Source organism: Callionymus lyra, chromosome 15, assembly GCF_982586985.1.
Source record: "Callionymus lyra chromosome 15, fCalLyr1.hap1.1, whole genome shotgun sequence".
NCBI lineage: Eukaryota > Metazoa > Chordata > Actinopteri > Syngnathiformes > Callionymidae > Callionymus > Callionymus lyra.
Genome location: NC_141832.1, coordinates 2,626,107 through 2,648,326, shown reverse-complemented (window position 1 = coordinate 2,648,326; position 22,220 = coordinate 2,626,107). Strand labels below are relative to the sequence as shown.

The 22,220-nt window shown below is 39.5% G+C and overlaps 1 protein-coding gene across 1 annotated transcript in view; it reads left to right on the top strand.

Moving 5' to 3' along the window:
- shisa6a (shisa family member 6a) overlaps window positions 1–16,963 on the top strand; it is a 66,844-nt gene extending 49,881 nt beyond the window's left edge. The window contains exons 5-7 of the mRNA XM_087809133.1: window positions 5,540–5,602; window positions 7,614–7,772; window positions 15,756–16,963. Coding sequence (XP_087665259.1) covers window positions 5,540–5,602; window positions 7,614–7,772; window positions 15,756–16,369 — 836 coding nt within the window. The 3' untranslated portion in view covers window positions 16,370–16,963. The remainder of the gene's footprint in view (window positions 1–5,539; window positions 5,603–7,613; window positions 7,773–15,755) is intronic.
- The last annotated feature ends 5,257 nt before the right edge of the window (window positions 16,964–22,220 follow it).

The window sequence follows — 22,220 nt, the reverse complement described above, 5'->3', positions numbered from 1 at the left end:
ATAAAAATGGCCGCCGGCATCAATCAGCTGCTGATTGTTCACTTCGTGGTCGTGATGGTTTTATGGTCTGGACTCCACTGACAGCATGAATGTCAGATCCTGATCGGGTTCATCTTTCATTCACGTTCCTGTAGAAGCGACGGAGTCGAGGCTCTGAGTCATAGAGGTTCTGTCACACGTCATGGAGCAGTAGGCAGCTAGCAAGGGTGACAGGGAGGAGCAGGTGTATGAAGATGAAGATAAAACTAATCTCAAATCTCAAATCTCGAATTTTTTGTTAAAAAAAATGTTTGTTAAAACATTTGTTTTGAATGGATATATAGGATGATTTGTATTGAACAAACGAATGGATGGATTAACAAAGGGATGAATGGATGAACAAAAAGATGGATGGATGAATGGATGAACAAAAGGGATGGATGGATAAACAAAAGGGATGAATGGATAAACAAAGGGATGGATGGATGAACAAAAAGATGGATGGATGAACAAAAGGGATGAATGGATGAAGAAAGGGATGGATGGATGAAAAAAAGGAATGGATAGATGAACAAAGGGATGGATGGATGAACAAAAGGGATGGATGGATGAACAAAAGGGATGATGGATGAACAAAGGGGATTGAAGGATGAACAAAAGGGGTGGATGGATGAACAAAAGGGATGGGTGGATGGATGAACAGAGAGATGGATGGATGAACAAAGGGATGGATGGATGAACAGAGAGATTGATGGATGAACAAAGGGATGGATGGATGAACAAAAGGGATGGATGGATGAACAAAAGGGATGGATGGATCAAAAAAGGGATGGATGGATGAACAAAGGGATGGATGGATGAACAAAAGGGATGAATGGATGAACAAAGGGATGGATGGATGAAAAAAAGGAATGGATAGATGAACAATAGGGATGGATGGATGAACAAAAGGGATGGATGGATCAAAAAAAGGGATGGATGGATGAACAAAAGGGATGGATGGATGAACAGAGAGATTGATGGATGAACAAAGGGATGGATGGATGAACAGAGAGATTGATGGATGAACAAAGGGAGGGATGGATGAACAGAGAGATTGATGGATGAACAAAGGGATGGATGGATGAACAAAGAGATTGATGGATGAACAAAGGGAGGGACAGGTGAATGAAATTACAGATGGATGAATAAATGAATGGATGGATGAACAAAGGGATGAATGTACAAAATTGATGCTAAACTAACAAAGTGCAGATTAGCTTTAGCTGCAACATAATTTAATATAAACAATAATAATGATTCTGTGAAACCTTTTAGGTGAAATAAAAGTTTAAGACTTTAAAGTTTGTCGGATGTAACGTTGAAGAAGTTTGTGTTGCTCAAGTTGTTGGTTGGTTAACAAGCTAATGTGACGCTAACAGTTATGCTAACAGTTATGCTAATAGTTATGCTAACACTAATGCTAACCCGGTTTATGTGACTTCGTCGTAGTTTCCCAGATTGAATCCATCAGTAAATATCTCTAGAATATAATGAAATATTCAGGAGGAAACATCTCAGATTATCTTCATTTTATCAGGGATTCATCCCAGGTGTAAAGTTTCCCGCCGCTAATCCGGGCGCTCCGGAGTTTTTCCGCCCGGACCTGAGAAGGTCACGACGTTGGGAACAAAAACAAGGGTTTCTCTTCCCGACTGGAGGCTGAAGTCATGTTCGGAGCTGAAGATGTGCTCAGCGGCTCGACACCGGAGCCCGAATCAATAACAAGAAATGGAGATCCGGGGTCTCGGGGGGCCCGTGGTTAGTCATCACCAGGGAAACTGAGGCTCTGGTCTGTGAGTCAGGAGCCTGAACGCCTCGTCGCGCTCATCATCCAGGAGCCGGGATCCGGGAAAATAGTGAGTGACGCGAGTCGCTTTAATTGATGCGATTATTTGAAACGTCTTTCGTCTCCGTGTCTCGGATCTCAGATCAGTTTTGACACTTTCTCTGCTTTTCAAACTCAATAAAATTGACAAGAAACCACTTTTATGGAGAGAATTTAACTGACTTTTGAGTTAGCGAGTGTGATATCAGTTAGCATTAGCATCTGGTGCTATCTTTTATTGTCATTGCACAGAAAACACAGCAGTGACACTGGCAACCAAATTTCGTTGCATGGCAACCGTTAAAAAACACAGCAGAGAGATGTATATATTAAAAAGCATAAGTACAAATATTAATACGTTAAAAGATAATAAGCAATATAGTGTAAACATAATATATATAATAATTAATGTTCATAAAGTCTAGAGATATATAGAGAGACATCCATACGTTCTTAAAAGTAGTATTGTCGTCATTATTTCAATCGAATATGTGTACGTACAAACAGAAACGGCGTCTCTTTAGCGCCCTTAGCTGATTAGCGATGGTCGTACGGTGAAGCAGCCAAGCAGCCTCTCAGCAGGGGTTGGCTGTTAGCTTCTTTAGCTGTTAGCATCTTTAGCTGTTAGCTCCTTTAGCTGTTAGCTCCTTTAGCTGTTAGCTTCTTTAGCTGTTAGCTTCTTTAGCTGTTAGCTTCTTTCGCTGTTAACTCCTTTCGCTGTTAGCTCCTTTCGCTGTTAGATCCTTTAGCTGTTAGCGTCTTTAGCTCTTAGCTCCTTTAGCTGTTAGCTCCTTTAGCTGTTAGCTTCTTTAGCTGTTAGCTTCTTTCGCTGTTAGCTTCTTTAGTTGTTAGCGTCTTTAACTGTTAGCTCCTTTAGCTGTTAGCTCCTTTAGCTGTTAGCTTCTTTAGCTGTTAGCTTCTTTCGCTGTTAACTCATTTCGCTGTTAGCTCCTTTAGCTGTTAGCATCTTTAGCTGTTAGCTCCTTTAGCTGTTAGCTCCTTTAGCTGTTAGCTTCTTTCGCTGTTAGCTTCTTTCGCTGTTAGATCCTTTAGCTGTTAGCGTCTTTAGCTGTTAGCTTCTTTCGCTGTTAGCTCCTTTAGCTGTTAGCGTCTTTAGCTGTTAGCGTCTTTAGCTGTTAGCTTCATTCGCTGTTAACTCCTTTAGCTGTTAGCATCTTTAGCTGTTAGCTTCTTTAGCTGTTAGCCTTTTTTTCGGCGTCCTCCTGCGTCCTCGGGCCCCCCGCCCGGGAGTCCCCGACACACGGCGAGGATAACGGCAGCTTTGTGTGATGTTACTTCTGTCATATGGATGAAGACATCAGATAAATCTGTGCTTGTCCTCGTGAGTAAAACACAGACTCCCGGGGCTCAAGATGGAGGCCACGTCACCAGAGGTATCGAGGTGTCGAGGTGTCGAGGTGTCGAGGTGTCGAGGTATCGAGGTCGGACCCCGGCGTGAAGCGGGTTCGAGAAAAGTCAACAAACGTGTCGACCTCTCGTCAAATGTCAAAGCACTCGAGCGGCGATGACAGCCGACGCACAACCTGACGGATGGACACACAAAGAAGGACGCACTACATGATGGATCAGCTCGGGGCGAGTAATGGAGCGAGAGGGACGAGCGAGGAACCCACTGTGACCCACTTCCATTTCTAAAAACGGAGGCTCAGGGGGGCCGACGCCCAGGGGCCGGGGATCCTGCCATGTCATTAGACCGCCGGCGTGTGCAGGTGTCTGTCCTGACCTTGAGTCGGTGTGCGTCAGTGGAGGTCGAAGGTCAAACTGAGCTGGGAATGATCAACAGAGAGAGAGAGAGAGAGAGAGAGAGGGAGAGAGAGAGGGAGAGAGAGAGAGAGAGAGAGAGAGAGAGAGAGAGAGTTTGTTTCTCAACTTCATTTGGTGCAAAAAATGTTGTAGTTTCTAGGTTGTTTTTTATGTCATTGTAACCAGAGAAGTTTGTCTTTATTTGATGACCTTATTACTGATAACAAGAAGATGATGATGGATGGATGGATGGATGGATGGGTGGATGGATGGATGGATGGATGGATGGATGGATGGATGGATGGATGGATGGATGGATGGATGGATGGATGGATGGATGGATGGATGGATGGATGGATGGATGGATGGATGGATGGATGGATGGATGGATGGATGGATGGATGGATGGATGGATGGATGGATGGATGGATGGATGGATGGATGGATGGATGGATGGATGGATGGATGGATGGATGGATGGATGGATGGATGGATGGATGGATGGATGGATGGATGAGCAGATCAAGAGTGTGAAGAAAGGGATGGATGGATAAAATAATTGATGGATTGTTGCTCAACAAAAAGATGGATGTACAACGGATGGATGAATGTACAGTTGGATGAAAGGATGAAAGGATGGTTGGATGAAAGCATGGTTGGATGAAAGGATGGATGTGTAACACTGAACTGCTGAAGCATCAGCGTCTCCTGAGACTTGATCAGAGTGGAAGCACATCCGTCACAGAAGTCTCTGGTCCTCTGAGGCTCCACAGCTGCAGCTCCTGATGATCGATGAACACATTTAAATGCAAATAAGCCGCGACGTCCGCTTGTTCCGCGGCGTAATTGTACGAAAACAATCATCAGATATTAGCGACAACAATCCCATCAACGCCTGACGTCTCTCCGCTTTCCCACAATCCATCAGTGCGGCTCGGAGCAGCCGAGCGTCGCGGTCCTGTCAGAGCGAAGCCCGCGGACCTGGAACCGATCACTCGGACGCTGGTCCACGGAACCGATCGACGAGCGCAAACAAACACTTGTGACGGACGTTGTTGCTAACCATGCTAATAAATCACAACAATTATAAAAAACTAAAGCTACATTCACTTAAACTGATCTTTAATACAATCTTTATCTGAGCTAAAGCTATCATTAGCCGCTAATGTTAGCAATATAAGCATTGTAGCGTAACAACACTATAAATCAAAGAACGCACACAAAAACAAAACTTTCAAAGTTAGCTACACAAAGAAGCCCAACCCTTGGTCAACAAGAGTAGAAAATGGGTGACAGTATTAGTCAACTATCATTTTAAATTAGCAAGGTTGTTAGCATTAGCATCTGGTGCCGGTTGACGCTAAAGTTTTACTTCCTCAAAAGAAGTATTGTCGCCATTAAATAGCTAAATTGTGTGTTATAAAAACAACAAAAACTGCATCTGTGTAGCATCTTTAGCTGATTAGAACAAACCTGCGCGCTAAGATGCCTGTCGGTCGTAGCGTGAAGCAGCCAAGCAGCATCTCAGCAGGGGTCAGTAATCGATAATTCTGGCAGAACAAAGTGTCTCATTGTGAGTTTAAATGGGTTAAAAAAAAATGACCGTCTTGATGTTCTTTTGTCAGAGTGAATAAGATGTTAGCTTCTGTAGCTGTTAGCATCAGCATCATTGTATTTAGCGTCATGTCGTGTCGAGTCGGACATTTGGGTTTTGAGTACGTTTTTAGCCACTCATGGACACACAAACCTGTGTGAGTCTCGTTGTCGAGGAGCTTGTTTTAGAATCAGCGAAGACGCCTTTGACGTACGTCCAGTTAGCGCGTCCCCCGGATACGAGTCGCTCCGACGATTCGCCGGGTTTAACCGTCTCGACGATGTTCGGTTTCTCTTCTTGACGTCTGGGTTCTGTTTTTTTTTTTACCGCAATAGGAAACCATCACCACGACTACCAGCACAGCCACCTGGACCTGACCGCGCTCACGCCCAAACTCGGTGAGTAACGCCGCGAACATGCTAGCACGCCGTTAGCATCGGCGCTAGGGAAGTTGACTGTAAGGTTTGCACAAAAACGAAAGTGAAAGTTTAGAAATATCCATTTAATAAAAAAGAGGGGAACACATTAAAAAAGTAAATAGTAGTACACAAAAAGTATTTTAATTTCTACACTCTTGTATTAGCAAACATTAGCTAAGCTAGCTAACATTGCGCGGCTACCAATATAAACGTCATTCTAAAGGTGTGTATGATCGACACATCAAACAATAATGTTTGATAGAGGATTATGACGCACTGAGCCTGCGATCGCTGGACGTCTTCGTCGCAGCTGCTGCCCCCTCGACCCTCTCCATCTATAAAAAAAGCTCCAACATTAGTTAGTTTTCCCGAGAGGCTGCGGAGACGATGTTTTTTCCCGCGGAGCTAAGAGTCGCTAACTACGCTAACTCGCGGCGCTAATGGAGCGGAGCTGCTCTCGATCAGGCGCCGGACGCTTCACGAGGCGCTTCAGCTGCCGAATGAAAGCCTTCGAGCGGCACTTTCCACGAGCAGCGCGACCGCCTGCATAATTCAACAGATGCCGTCACCGGGTTCGGTCGAGACGAGCGGATCCGACGCGAGGATCCATAATAGCTCGTGAACTCCAGAGGTCAGACGAGGTCAATCCCATGATGAGAAGTCAAATGTATTTCACTTCATCGTCTGGAAAGAAACAGAAGTTCATTAAAGCGATCGACAAAATACTTTTAAAAGATTAATTACTTTACATTTCTTATTCATGTATATATATATTTGAACTTTTGAATTATATACATTATTTGTATTTAATTCAATTTTATTAAAAGCGTCAAATCTTACCTTTTTACATTTTACTTTTTATTTAATCACTTCACTTCAGGGTTTTTTATTTTCTTTTATTTTTTATTATTATTATTATCAGAACTTTTATTGCCAGTTTATTTGTGGTGTCAATACAGAATAAAACAATGAAATAATATGAATTAAATAAAGAAAAGTGAATAAAATACGATACAATAAAAAAGAAAAAAGAGAAATATAATAATAATACAATTGTACGAAACATGATTGTATTATCCATACACTTAATATTGAATATTAAATAAAATATAAATAGTTTGAACACTTAATAAATAAAAATATTAATATGAGCTAAAACATTATCTTTATTACTGTTCTTTTATTTTTTATATAACTTTTGTTGGATTAAATATCAGCCGTTTGTTTGTTTAAAAGAAAAAAAGTAATATCACTGTCCAATAAACATGTTGAATATAATGCAAAATTAAAAAAATATATATAAATAAATATATTATTACAAATTAAACAAAAATTATATCTATCCTTATTTTGTATATTGTTCCTTACATTTTGTTGTATTTAATGTTGTTTAATAGAAGAAAAACAGTTTAAAAAAACATGATTGTATTATCAATAAAAAAATATATATATATTAAGTAAAATAAAAACAAGTTAAATATCAATTGAATAAATGTGTTATTATAAAGTAAACAAACATTCTCATATAACGTTTTATATAATATAAGTTGTTTTAAATTGTGCAAAGCAAAATTGTATTATCAATAAATATATAAGTAAGTTAAAAGTTAAAAGTTTTAGAAGTTTGATAAACAACTTTATTTTGACTAAAGGACAAAAAAAATCTCTATTCATGAACTTTAATCGTGAAAATTATTCATGACACTTTGTGCTGCAGTTCACATATGATCCACTAGAGGCGCCTTCGGCTCTAATTCGGACCGAGGGCGCCCCCTGGTGGCGTTGAGTGGTTCTGTGCTGATGCCTGTCATTGACCCTTCTTCTCTCACCTGGTCAGCGCACAGACAGGTCAGACACGGTGAGTGACCTTTGTGTGTCTGTCGTGGTGTTTCTCTGGTGATCGTGATGCAACGAGTGGTGTTAAGAGTAGGATGAATGGAAACTGGACCCCCCGGCGCTCTGACCCCCGACCCTCTCTTGTGTCCCGCAGAGCGTCCTCAGAGGTCCAACAACATACTGACCTCGGCCACCGAGCCCTACGACCTGTCGCTGTCCCGGTCCTTCCAGAACCTGAGCCACCTGCCGCCCTCCTACGAGCTCGCCCTCAAGCCCGACCTGAGTCAGTACGGCTCCACCCTTCACCTGTCAGGTGCGCTCAAAAGACGTGGGATCGTCTTCGCATTCGTGTGATGGTTGTAACGTTTTTAGAACTATCGCATTTGTACGATGAATATCGTACATATAAGTTGAAAGTCATTTGATCATTTTCACATATGTATGATAGTTTTTATGATAATTGTCGCATTTGTACGATAAATATTGTACAAATATGTTAAAAATTGTATGATACTTTTCGCATTTGTATGATAGTTGTCACATTTTTATAACTATCGCATTTGTACGATAAATATCATACATATAAGTTGAAAATCATATGATAGTTTTTATGATAATTGTCGCATTTGTATGATAAATATCGTACATATAAGTTGAAAATAATGTGATAATTTTCGCATATATATGATAGTTTTTATGATAATTGTCGCATTTGTACGATAAATATTGTACAAATATGCTAAAAATTGTATGATACTTTTCGCATTTGTATGATAGTTGTCACATTTTTATAACTATCGCATTTGTACGATAAATATCATACATATAAGTTGAAAATCATATGATAGTTTTTATGATAATTGTCGCATTTGTATGATAAATATCGTACATATAAGTTGAAAATAATGTGATAATTTTCGCATATATATGATAGTTTTTATGATATTGTCGCATTTGTACGATAAATATTGTACAAATATGTTAAAAATTGTATGATACTTTTCGCATTTGTATGATAGTTGTCACATTTTTATAACTATCGCATTTGTACGATAAATATCATACATATAAGTTGAAAATCATATGATAGTTTTTATGATAATTGTCGCATTTGTATGATAAATATCGTACATATAAGTTGAAAATAATGTGATAATTTTCGCATATATATGATAGTTTTTATGATAATTGTCGCATTTGTACAATAAATATTGTACAAATATGTTAAAAATTTATGATACTTTTCACATTTGTATGATAGTTGTCACATGTTTATAACTATCGCATTTGTACGATAAATATCATACATGTAAGTTGAAAATCATATGATAGTTTTTATGATAATTGTCGCATTTGTACGATCATATTGTACAAATATGTTAAAAATCATATGATACTTTTCATATTTGTATGCATTGTATGCATTTTTTTTGGACAATTATCGCATCTGTATGAAAGTTATCACATTTTTATGATAATCATCACATTTTTACGATAAATATTGTACAAATATGTTAAAAATCGTATCGTAATTTTCGCATTTGTATGATAGTTTTCACATTTTTATGATCACTATCGCATTTGTACAATAAATATTTTTCAAATATGTAAAAAATCATATGATAATTTCAGCATTTGTATGATAGTTGTCACATTTTTATGACAATTTTCGCATTTGTACGATAAATATCATACATATAAGTTGAAAATCATATGATAGTTTTTATGATAATTGTCGCATTTGTACGATCATATTGTACAAATATGTTGAAAATCATATGATACTTTTCACATTTGTATGATAGTTGTCACATTTTTATGACAATTATCGCATTTGTACAATAAATATCGTACATACAATTTGAAAATGACATGATCATTTTTGCATTTGTGTGATACTTTTAATGATAATTGTCGCATTTGTACGATAAATATTGTACAAATATGTTAAAAATTGTATGATACTTTTCACATTTGTATGATAGTTGTCATATTTTTATAACTATCGCATTTGTACGATAAATATCATACATATAAGTTGAAAATCATATGATAGTTTTTATGATAATTGTCGCATTTGTATGATAAATATCGTACATATAAGTTGAAAATAATGTGATAATTTTCGCATATATATGATAGTTTTTATGATAATTGTCGCATTTGTACGATAAATATTGTACAAATATGTTAAAAATTGTATGATACTTTTCGCATTTGTATGATAGTTGTCACATTTTTATAACTATCGCATTTGTACGATAAATATCATACATATAAGTTGAAAATCATATGATAGTTTTTATGATAATTGTCGCATTTGTATGATAAATATCGTACATATAAGTTGAAAATAATGTGATAATTTTCGCATATATATGATAGTTTTTATGAAAATTGTCGCATTTGTACGATAAATATTGTACAAATATGTTAAAAATTGTATGATACTTTTCACATTTGTATGATAGTTGTCACATTTTTATAACTATCGCATTTGTACGATAAATATCATACATATAAGTTGAAAATCATATGATAGTTTTTATGATAATTGTCGCATTTGTACGATCATATTGTACAAATATGTTGAAAATCATATGATACTTTTCATATTTGTATGCATTGTATGCATTTTTTTTGGACAATTATCGCATCTGTATGAAAGTTATCACATTTTTATGATAATCATCGCATTTTTACGATAAATATTGTACAAATATGTTAAAAATCGTATCGTAATTTTCGCATTTTTATGATAGTTTTCACATTTTTATGATCACTATCGCATTTGTACAATAAATATTTTTCAAATATGTAAAAAATCATATGATAATTTCAGCATTTGTATGATAGTTGTCACATTTTTATGACAATTTTCGCATTTGTACGATAAATATCATACATATAAGTGGAAAATCGCATTTGTATGATAGTATCACATTTTAATAATATAATTATCACATTTGTAAAATAAATATTGCACAAATATGATAAAAATCATATGATAATTTTCGCATTAGAAAATGATCTTAAGCTCCGCCCAGTGAAAACACTTTTCGGGAGATGAAATCTTGTTGACCATAACCACACCCACTCTGCTGTGATTGGTCAAGCATTGAGGTTTGTCACCGTGAATGATCAATCCCGGAAGTCTCCACCTCCAAGGGACTAGTTGTATAAACAAAGCGGGTGTGATTACAGATGGAGGAGGAGTGAAGGCATTATTATAATGGACTCTCGTAACCTCTCGTTTGTCCAGATTTCAGAGCAACTTTATAAAGTAATGAGTGTAAAACATGGCCATGATGAGAAGTTAGTGCGTCTTGAAGAGAAGAACAACAACATGGCCTCTCGCCTCCGAAGCTTCTCCTGGTATCTCGCTCTGTTTTCCAACTAGTTTATTTTATCTGAGGAGAAAAAGCTGGACCTGCAGAACCGGCGCCACAACACACCAGTAACTCAGCACTTCTTTATCTCGCTCGTCCTCTGGCTTGTTTACACTCCTACAAATCCTCCCGAGTGGTTCTTATGAATGAATGCATGAGTCACTTAAGAGGGTCGGACGGAGAGAAGTGCTTTTTAAATGTTTCATTAGTTTTCCCAGTGTGCCATAGAAAAAAAAGACCCGGCGTGGGCACAATCACGGCGCTTCGCATCCGTCTTCCTTATCGAGGCCCGGCTGTTATCAGGAGCGTGTTCACACAATCACGGGATTGTGCGTCGCTACACGAGAGGCTTTCCAGGGTTCCCGGACCAAAGCCCGTCCTTACGTTTGTCGGAGAAACAAGGTTTCCTTCCTGGTCCACGGCGTTCTGGTTCTGGTTCAGACCGAGAGAGGGATGTGATTGGCTGGTGTTCGGAACCATCTGGAGGGATTAGGAGCCAAACTGGAGCCCATTAGTTTTCATTTGGTTAATGGCGACGCCCTTCAACGAAGAAACAAAGTCAGTCTTGCGTTCTGACGGGTAACTACCCTCAAAGAGGACCTCAAGGTGGACAGTCGACAGGAGACTTCTGTGTTGGTTCACTTCAGTGTTGCTGCCTTTACGATAGTAACTATCGCATGTGTGCGATAAGCATAGTACAAAAATAATATGTTGTTTAATTATCACGGTTCTGTTATCGTAAAGTAAGTAGACATTTATCGTATTTGTACGAGGTACCGTTACATTTTTACGATAATTATTCTAAAAATACAGAAAATATCATGTGATATTTATCACATTTCTTTGATAATAATTGTATTGTACAATTATTATCACGTCTGTATGATAGTTATCATTTCGTAAAGTAAAGATTGTCAAATTTAGACGGATTTATCGCATCTGTACGATGTATCATCAAATTTCTACGATAATTATTGTACAAATATGTAAAATATCATCTGATAATTATCACATTTGCATGATTATGTTTACGATCGTTATTGTACAATTATTCTAAATACCATAGTATATTTCCCTTATTTGTATAATAGTCATCACATTTCTTCATGAATAATCGCATTTTTCCGATAAAAATATGATAATATTCGCATTTGAATGATAGTTATCAAATTTTCATGATAATATTTACATTTATACTATAATTATGGTTCAAATATGTTAAATATTGTACTATAATTAATGGTATAGTATCCAATTTGTATGAATACGGAAATGATTGTATACGTACAATAACTATCGTATTTCACGATAATAATCTTATAAGCACGATGTATGATAATCTTAACACTTTATGAACTTATGGTTGTATTTGAACGCAGCTCGTCGTGAAACCCTGACGGAATCTGTTCCGATGTCAAATACGTTTTTCGTTAAATAGTTCGGACTGGAGTCGGTCATTCACTTCAACAAGTTCGTAACTACCCGGCGATGTTTCAAGTGACGTTCTTGTCTTACATTTGTCGGAAAACTCGGTCCTGGTTGATAGAAGGTTTAATAACATGGACGACGATCTGAAGTCACTCGTGACGCTGGAGTGCGACTACATTACTCCACCAAATTGCCGCGCCGCGATTCACCGCCGTTTGAATCCGCGTGAAGACGTCAGGACGTCGTCGAGTGTAATCCGCCCGAGTGGGATTTCGGGCTTTAATTATCCGCCGTTAGCGACTCACCGGCGTCTGTAGCGCCACTTCACGCTCGGGACTCTCGCAATCATGCTAATTGTCGAGTGGCGCCGTTATCCTCGCCGTTGAGCGACACGTGGCACTTAAATCATCCCGGTCGCTCCTCCATGCCTTTTCGGAAAAAAAAGATGCCGAGCGACGATTTGGGAGGGAAGTCGAGTCACTCGAGGAGGACGAGTGTCTCCGGTTTAATGACAAACCTTCGCTGAATCACCACAAGTTTGTTTGCTAGCGTCTGACTCGCGCCGCGGCGCCGCCGCTCTCCAGCCTGACGACGTGTCCTTTAACGGTCCACGGGACGTCGCCCGACCACATCTCCCTCGCCTCGGGTCCAGATCCGCTGATATTTTCTCATCGTAATGTCACATCTAAACAAACCCCGCGGGGGGTAACACAGGGCAGCACATCGCCCCCCCGGGGGGGCCACGCCGTGTCCACCTCGTTATGGATTCCACCGGCGCCGCGGACGAGGGCCCCCGCACAGCGGGACGGTGGGGGGACGAGGGGAAAGTGACCTTCTGCGTCCAGGCGTGACATCACTCCCAACGAGATCCGGACCAACAATTCCCCTTCGCCGATTCCGCACAAATGGTAGCGGACGATAATTAACGAGGCAACGACCCCATCGATCGCCGCGACCGTCCGCGGACGCGCCGGGAGACCAGGTAGATAACGCTCGCTGGTAATGACTTCGGAATTAGCGCTCGGTGGCTCCTGGCCCCGGTGTTTAGAAAAAAAGTGCCTCCGCATCTGAAGGACGGCGCTGGTCGGAATGTTTTCTTCTTCGATCCAACGATTTGGCGCCGAGAGCCGCCGTCGACCCGTCCTCCCAGAATAACAAACAGCTAATCAGAAGCGTCGCAACTTAACAACTCAGCGTGTTCATCCCGAGAGTTGATTATTCAGTTTCAGTTGACACTTGGAAATGTCAAACACAGACACACACACACACACACACACACACACACACACACACACTGCTACTACTGTATTCAATCAGCCTGAAAATGACAACAAGCGCTTGATTGATATTCATGAATCTTTTATTCCTCCCGAAGGATGTTTAATGTGGAGAACCTGCAGTGATTTATTTACTCTTTACAAGAAGACTGTGACAGGAACCGTGTCCAGGATCAGGGAGTTGTTTAGGTTCCCGTTCGTCTAGGTGACCGTGACCCGAAGAGTTCAACTGGACCTGGTCCGGGTTTCTTGACTCAGGATCAGGGAGAGTTAAAGAGTCGAGAAGGTTGTGACTCACACACACAATTTAGTTTGGAAGCTTTTTCCCATCAGTGTGACTATTACTGCTACAGGTTTCTGGATCCAGATGGTATTTCAGAATGTCATGAACACGTCCTGAATATTTCATTGGAATCTGTCGTATTTTACAAATGTGTTATAAATCGTACAATGATTTAGTATGCGTATGATAGTTATCACATTTCTACATTAATTATCGCATTTGTACGATAAATATTTTACAAATGTGCGATAAATCGTACAATGATTTCCGTATGATAGTTATCACATTTCGACATTATTATCGCATTTGTACGATAAGTATTTTACAAATGTGTTATAAAAAGTACAATGATTTTCGTATTCGTATGATAGCTATCATGTTTCTACATTAATTATCGCATTTGTACGATAAATATTTTACAAATGTGTTATAAATCATACAATGATTTTCTTATTCGTATAATAGTTATCACATTTCGACATTATTATCGTATTTGTACGATAAATATTTTACAAATGTGTTATAATTCGTACAATGATTTTCCTATTCGTATGATAGTTATCACATTTCGACATTATTATCGCATTTGTACGATAAATATTTTACAAATGTTCTATAAATCGTACAATGATTTTCGTATTCGTATGATAGTTATCACGTTTCTACATTAATGATCGCATTTGTACGATAGATATTTTACAAATGTGTTATAATTCGTACAATGATTTTCCTATTCGTATGATAGTTATCACATTTCTACGTAATTATCGCATTCGTACGATAAATATTGTACAAATGTGTTATAAATCGTACAATGATTTTCTTATTCGTATGATAGTTATCACATTTCTACGTTAATTATCGCATTTTTACGATAAATATTTTACAAATGTGTTATAAATCGTACAATGATTTTCCTATTCGTATGATAGTTATCACATTTCTACGTAATTATCGCATTCGTACGATAAATATTGTACAAATGTGTTATAAATCGTACAATGATTTTCTTATTCATATGATAGTTATCACATTTCTACATTAATTATCGCATTTGTACGATAAGTATTTTACAAATGTGTTATAAAAAGTACAATGATTTTCATATTCGTATGATAGCTATCATGTTTCTACATTAATTATCGCATTCGTACGATAAATATTTTACAAATATGTTATAAATCCTACAATGATTTTCATATTCGTATGATAGTTATCACATTTCTACGTTAATTATCGCATTCGTACGATAAATATTTTACAAATGTGTTATAAATCGTACAATGATTTTCGTATTCGTATGATAGTTATCACATTTCTACGTTAATTATCGCATTCGTACGATTAATATTTTACAAATGTGTTATAAATCGTACAATGATTTTCATATTCATATGATAGTTATCACATTTCTACGTTAATTATCGCATTCGTACGATTAATATTTTACAAATGTTCTATAAATCGTACAATGATTTTCATATTCATATGATAGTTATCACATTTCTACGTTAATTATCGCATTCGTACGATAAATATTGTACAAATGTGTTATAAATCATACAATGATTTTCTTATTCGTATGATAGTTATCACATTTCTACGTTAATTATCGCATTCGTACGATAAATATTTTACAAATGTGTTATAAATCGTACAATGATTTTCGTATTCATATGATAGTTATCACATTTCTACGTTAATTATCGCATTCGTACGATAAATATTTTACAAATGTGTTATAAATCATACAATGATTTTCTTATTCGTATGATAGTTATCACATTTCTACGTTAATTATCGCATTCGTACGATAAAAAGCAGTTCCTTCAGTCAAATCACCATCCGAGTCATCGTTAAGACTCAAAAGGAGTCGCTAATGATCGGATACTGACCCGACGTTTCGCTTCCCTCCTCAGCCGACAAAGACGTCGACGACTACTACCCTCGCAAGCATCACCACCAGGACTTCGGGGGCCGCGGGCCGACCCACATGATGAAGCTGACCGCGGAGTCGCAGCAGCAGCAGCGCCAGCGTCCTCGCCGTGTGCAGCGAGCCATGTCTCAGGACCACGTCCTGTCGCCTCCTAGGACGCCTCCTAGGACGCCTCGGCGCGGCGACTACGGCCTGTCGTCGTACGGCGTCATGTCGGCGGCGGCGTACGGCAGCAGCCGGCACCTCTCGGAGGAGCAGCTGCTCTCGGCGGACCGCCTCCACTCCCAGGAACCCTTGCTCCTGTCCCCGGCCATGCGTCGCGACAAGTTCCGGGAGAAGGCGATGGCGCGGGCGATGTCGCACGCCGACATGCTGATGCCCACCACGCCGGTCATGGACCGGCACAAGGTGACCAAGATGCACTCGCAACCCAGCGCCTCCAACGACTACAACACGCTCATGGTCAACCACCCGGTCAGCACTTCCAAGAGACAGGCCTTCGCCTCCCGACGGACTCACACCGTGGACCACCTGCAGTACATCCCGGGCCACCACCACCAGTACCGCACCGCCAGTAAGAACGAGGTGACGGTTTAGGAGCCGCGGGACTTCGGTCTCCCCTCGAAAAAAAACATCAACGCTTTTTAGACGCAACGAAAAGCTTTCCCCCGACGAGCGTCAACACAACTTTAAGGGCTTTGTGCAGCGACACAAAGGGAGGTCGATTCTTTTTTAAACACGAGAAAAAATGGAACTGAAAATTGTACGTTTATAAATACCGACATAAATATACTATATTTACTATTTGTACCTTCGGTCCTCGTTCTAGCTTTAGAGATTCTTATGTAAGCACTTCGACGAGTGCCTCTTAAATTGAACCCATTTCAGCGATGAAGGGGTTTTCGTGGGTTTTAAAAGCACAAACGTAGAATCCTGTCCCTTTTTTGGTTGTTTTTTGGAATATTTTGGTCGCACACGTTTTTTTTGAGTTGCTACAGGAGATGATTGTAAATAAGCTACTTTAGCAAAAACGATTTTTTAACGATTTTCCTCCGGTTTTGTCCTTCGGTCGCGTCACGAAGTAGGAACCTTCAGGTGGAAGATGTTTTTGAAGGAAACCATCACGTTTGTGACGAAAACTGTGAACTTTTTTGTTGCCACGGACGCGATGCCTTATAGTGACGACCCCTGACGACCCCTGACGACCCCTGACGACCCCTGACGACCCCTGACGACCCCTGACGACCCCTGACGACCCCTGACGACCCCTCCACGCTTCGGGGCGTCAGGTGACCCCGTCTTTGTGCCAACGATCATTCAATCGCCGACGTTATTCGATTTTTAAAATGGGAGACGCGTCTTTTCGGGTTTCCTGGTTTGGGTCGTCGGGGAAACAGAGTTGCGGGTTCAACGCCGACGAGTCCGAGTCGATGTCGACGACACAAAACACACAAAACACCCAAAGTTGTACTTCTTAGATCAAGTATTTTCTGAGAGAAATAGTAAGAAATATTGTGATTCGTTAAATTCACTAAGTAATGACTTACTGGTTCAGGAGAAGCTTTCGGTGACTATGATGTTTGTTGATGACGTAGTGTTTGGTTGTTTTTTTGCTAGAAGGAAGAATGAAGACGAGCGAAGGAATCGTGTTTCAACACACTCTAGTGCACACGTGTAAATGAAGACAAACACATGCCTTTAAACAAACACACGAGTACGAATAACGCACACAAACTTCAGGCACACAACACTACACAAACGCACACTACCCAACATTTACTGACACACACACACAAACAAATCATCAATGCTACACAACACATATATAACATACACACAAGATCACACGCAGTTAGGAGACCACACATACACAAACGCACACTACTCAACATTTCCTGACACACACACACACACAAATCATCAATGCTACACAACACATATATAACATGCACACAAGATTACACACAGTTAGGAGACCACACATACACAAACACACACTACTCAACATTTACTGACACACACACACACAAATCATCAATGCTACACAACACATATATAACATACACACAAGATCACACGCAGTTAGGAGACCACACATACACAAACGCACACAACTCAACATTTCCTGACACACACACACACACAAATCATCAATGCTACACAACATTTACTGACACACACACTTACACACAAATCATCAATGCTACACAACACATATATAACATACACACAAGATCACACGCAGTTAGGAGACCACACATACACAAACGCACACTACTCAACATTTCCTGACACACACACACACACAAATCATCAATGCTACACAACACATATATAACATGCACACAAGATCACACGCAGATAAGAGACTACAAACACACACACAAACACACACACACACACTAGAACCTGAAAAGAGAAACACAATCTTATTCACCATTAACACAATCCCTGCAGAGAGTCGCACACACGAGATGAAGTAGATACACACAAGTGTACACACAAAATAATGGAGAGACTTACAGTTGAGGTTCAGGAGAAGCTTTCGGTGACTATGATGTTTGTTGATGACGTAGTGTTTGGTTGTTTTTTTGCTAGAAGGAAGAATGAAGACGAGCGAAGGAATCGTGTTTCAACACACTCTAGTGCACACGTGTAAATGAAGACACACACATGCCTTTAAACAAACACACGTGTACGAATAACGCACACAAACTTCAGGCACACAACACTACACAAACGCACACTACTCAACATTTACTGACACACACACACACAAATCATCAATGCTAAACAACACACGGGTAATATTCACACAAGATCACACACAGATAGGAGACCACACATACACACGCACGCTCACACAAGCACACACACACACACACCAGGACCTGAATAGAGAAACACAATGTTATAGTTAAGTGTACACACAAAAGTGAATAAAAGTCAGCTACGTTAAATATATAAAAAACTTCAGGTACACAACACTACACAAACGCATACGAGGCACAGTACTTAACATTTACTGACACACACACAAATCATCAATGCTACACAACACACGGACAACATGCTCACAAGATCACACGCAGATAGGAGACCACAAATACACACACCAGGACCTGAAAAGAGAAACACAATGTTATTCATCATTAACACTGAAGAGAGTCGCACACACAAGATGAAGTAGATACACACAAGTGTACACACAAAAATGTTGATATTCATTACAATTTTCAGGTACACAACACTACACAAACGCATACGAGGCACACTACTTAACATTTACCGACACACACAAATAATCAATGCTACACAACACACGGACAACATTCACACAAGATAACACGCAGATTAGAGACCACAAAAACACACACACACACCAGGACCTGAAAAGAGAACCACAATCTTATTCAGCATTAACACAATCCCTGAAGAGAGTCGCACACACACAAGGTGAAGTAGATACACACAAGTGTACACACAAAAATGTTGATTTTTCAATAAAAGTCAGCTACTCTAAGTTCATTAAAAATGTTCAGGTACACAACACTACACAAATGCATACGAGGCACACTACTTAACACACATAATCAATGCTACACAACAAACGGATAACATGATCAAAAGATAACACACAGGTAATGGACCACAAACACACACACACACCAGGACCTGAAAAGACACAATCTTATTCAGCATTAACACAATCCCTGAAGAGAGTCGCACACGAGATGAAGTAGATACACACAAAGTAATGAGTGAGTTCAGGAGGATCTGGAGGACTCTGATGTTTGCTGATGACGTAGTGAAGGTGAAGGAAGATTCAAACACGTCACTAAACATTTGAAGGAAAAAATCATTGAAAGAGAAGAAAAAAAGCTGAACTTTTGTCCTCAAGGGACCGAAAAGCTTGTTTTTGAAAACCACGGAAATGTCCTTGAATCGATTTTTTAAAAAACTGAGCAAAAGATTCTGTGTTTTCTAAACAAGATGTTTTTTAAAGCCGTGAACACGATCCGTTCATCAGGTCATGAGCTCTGATGACGTTTGAAGACAATCACAGAAGAGAATCCAAGTCTCTCGGCTTCGGTTCATCTTTCAAACCCACCCGTCGATGACCCACATCCCGGCTCCGGCTCCTTTGATCCGCTCCTGGTCTTCAGGGTCGTCCCTGGACGTCTCCGGGAAAAGATGGTTTTTTTTTTGATGCTGGATCGACTCGGAAGCGCCGGCGGCTGTGATTAACTTTTCAGTGCGTCTGCGGATCGAAGACGTTTCCGGCTCCAGATCAGATGAAGAAGAAAAACAAAACACGCTTTCATCTCCGAGAAGATCAGACCTTTGATGGTGGATCCAGGATCAGGTCCAGGATCAGGTCCATCAGGTCCAGGATCAGGTCCATCGGGAGACTTAGGATCTCCCGGCGGGTCTGACGGGATCTGAGGACCTTCTGGAGTTCATCCCGGTCCCTGATCCCGGGATGGACTCCAGATGTTTTCCACCATCAGCGGGGGGTCTCGCTCCACTGTTGCCATGGCGACCCAAACAACAGGTTTCTAAACCCTCGGGTTCACCGTCGGTCTGCGTTTGATGATGTCAACGAGAAAAAAAAAAAGCCTTTTTCTCCGAAATCTTCTCTTTTTTTTTCGTACGATCGTGCAGGAAGCGACAGTTGTGTTTCTGATGATGTCATCAACAGGAGACCACCCCCGACCCCCCCTCGTGCAATATTTGTGTTTCTCTCACTGATTGTTGTTTGGACGATAGAAACAAGGTTTGTACTCATGAAAACTGCACTTTCTGTTTGTGTATTAAAGCACTTCATGCGTGTTTCCTGTTGTGAGTCAAGAAACGTGTTTGTATTAAGAACTATTGTGTATTTACTTTATTTATTCTTACAAGTTCATTATTCTGTGGATATTATCACGATTGTGTTGTTAATGTAGACAATTCATGTTGTTTTATTTTTATTATACAAACACACACATCTACACACTCCTGCCATAACACACATTCCTGAAGACTGTCACACACACTATAGATAAAGTAGATACACACATATAGATACACATACTGTAAAGGCACACAACTCAACATATTTAGTGACGCACACAAATTATCAATGGTGCACGACACACGGACAACATGAACACAAGATCACGCACAGGTAAAAGATTTTACACACAAACACACACACACACTCATGACCTGGACACGGAAACACAATCTTATTCATCATTAACACACGTCCCTGAAGTGAGTCACTCCGCACACACACACACAAAATGAACTAGATACACACGTGTGTACACACAAATGTTGATCAAACACAATTACACATTTTATATGTTTCGGCACACACAATGCATACGCACACTCATGCACATGTAAATGCAGACGCACACACAAGCATAAACACACAAATATGCATGAATAACGCACAAACTTCAACATACAAAGAAATGATCAATGATACACAAAACACACACACAACAAAGAAACAAAATCACACACAGATAACAGACTTCACACACACACATACACACACACAACATGCACACATGTGTACACACAAACATGTTGATCAAACACAATTAAGTACTTTATGTGTTTCAACACACTCTGGTGTGCACATATTTACACGAATAACAAACACAAACTTTATGGTACACAACATCACACAAACATGAGGCACACAACTCAACACTTCCTGACACTTGCACACACATAAGATAATCTACAAACACACAATTGTACACACAAAAACGAACTTTCGCACATGTAAATGCAAACATACACATTTATATGCATGAATAACACACACAAACCTAATTTACACAACACTACACAAACACAACTCAATATTTGCGCAAAAGACAAGATAAATCAAATGTTCTGGTTATGAAACGTTTTTTATTCTTTTATTTTATTCCAAACATATTTTGTTTTAATTGTGTACAAAAGGACCAAAACCTTCTGCTGATCTCTTAATACTTTTGCTAATACTAACGAAAAATACTAAACGTTTATAACCTTAACAGGAAACGTGAGTAACCTTTAGACGTAGTTTTAGTTCGTAGGAGCTAAATTTAGCGTAAATATCTTGAACGATCATAAATGTTTACCCCGTTTTTGTAAGTTTTCTTGTAACTTCTGACGTCTTTCGTCGCCTTAGCTTAGCTTAAACGTTAGCATTAGCAAGTCAGTGTTAACAACGAGCAGCCTCGACGGCCGCCATCTTAGTGACGTAGATGAAGCTAAACGGAAACTTCGGAGCAGATACCGACTTAAATGTCTCGAGAAAACACTAATTTTACCACAAAACAACACAACAACAGTAATAACACAATGAGACGCAACTTAATAACTTGTTTCAATTGGTAAAAAATGTTGTCAAGTGTTAGCGACAAGTGTTAGCGACAAGTGTTAGCGGCAAGTGTTAGCG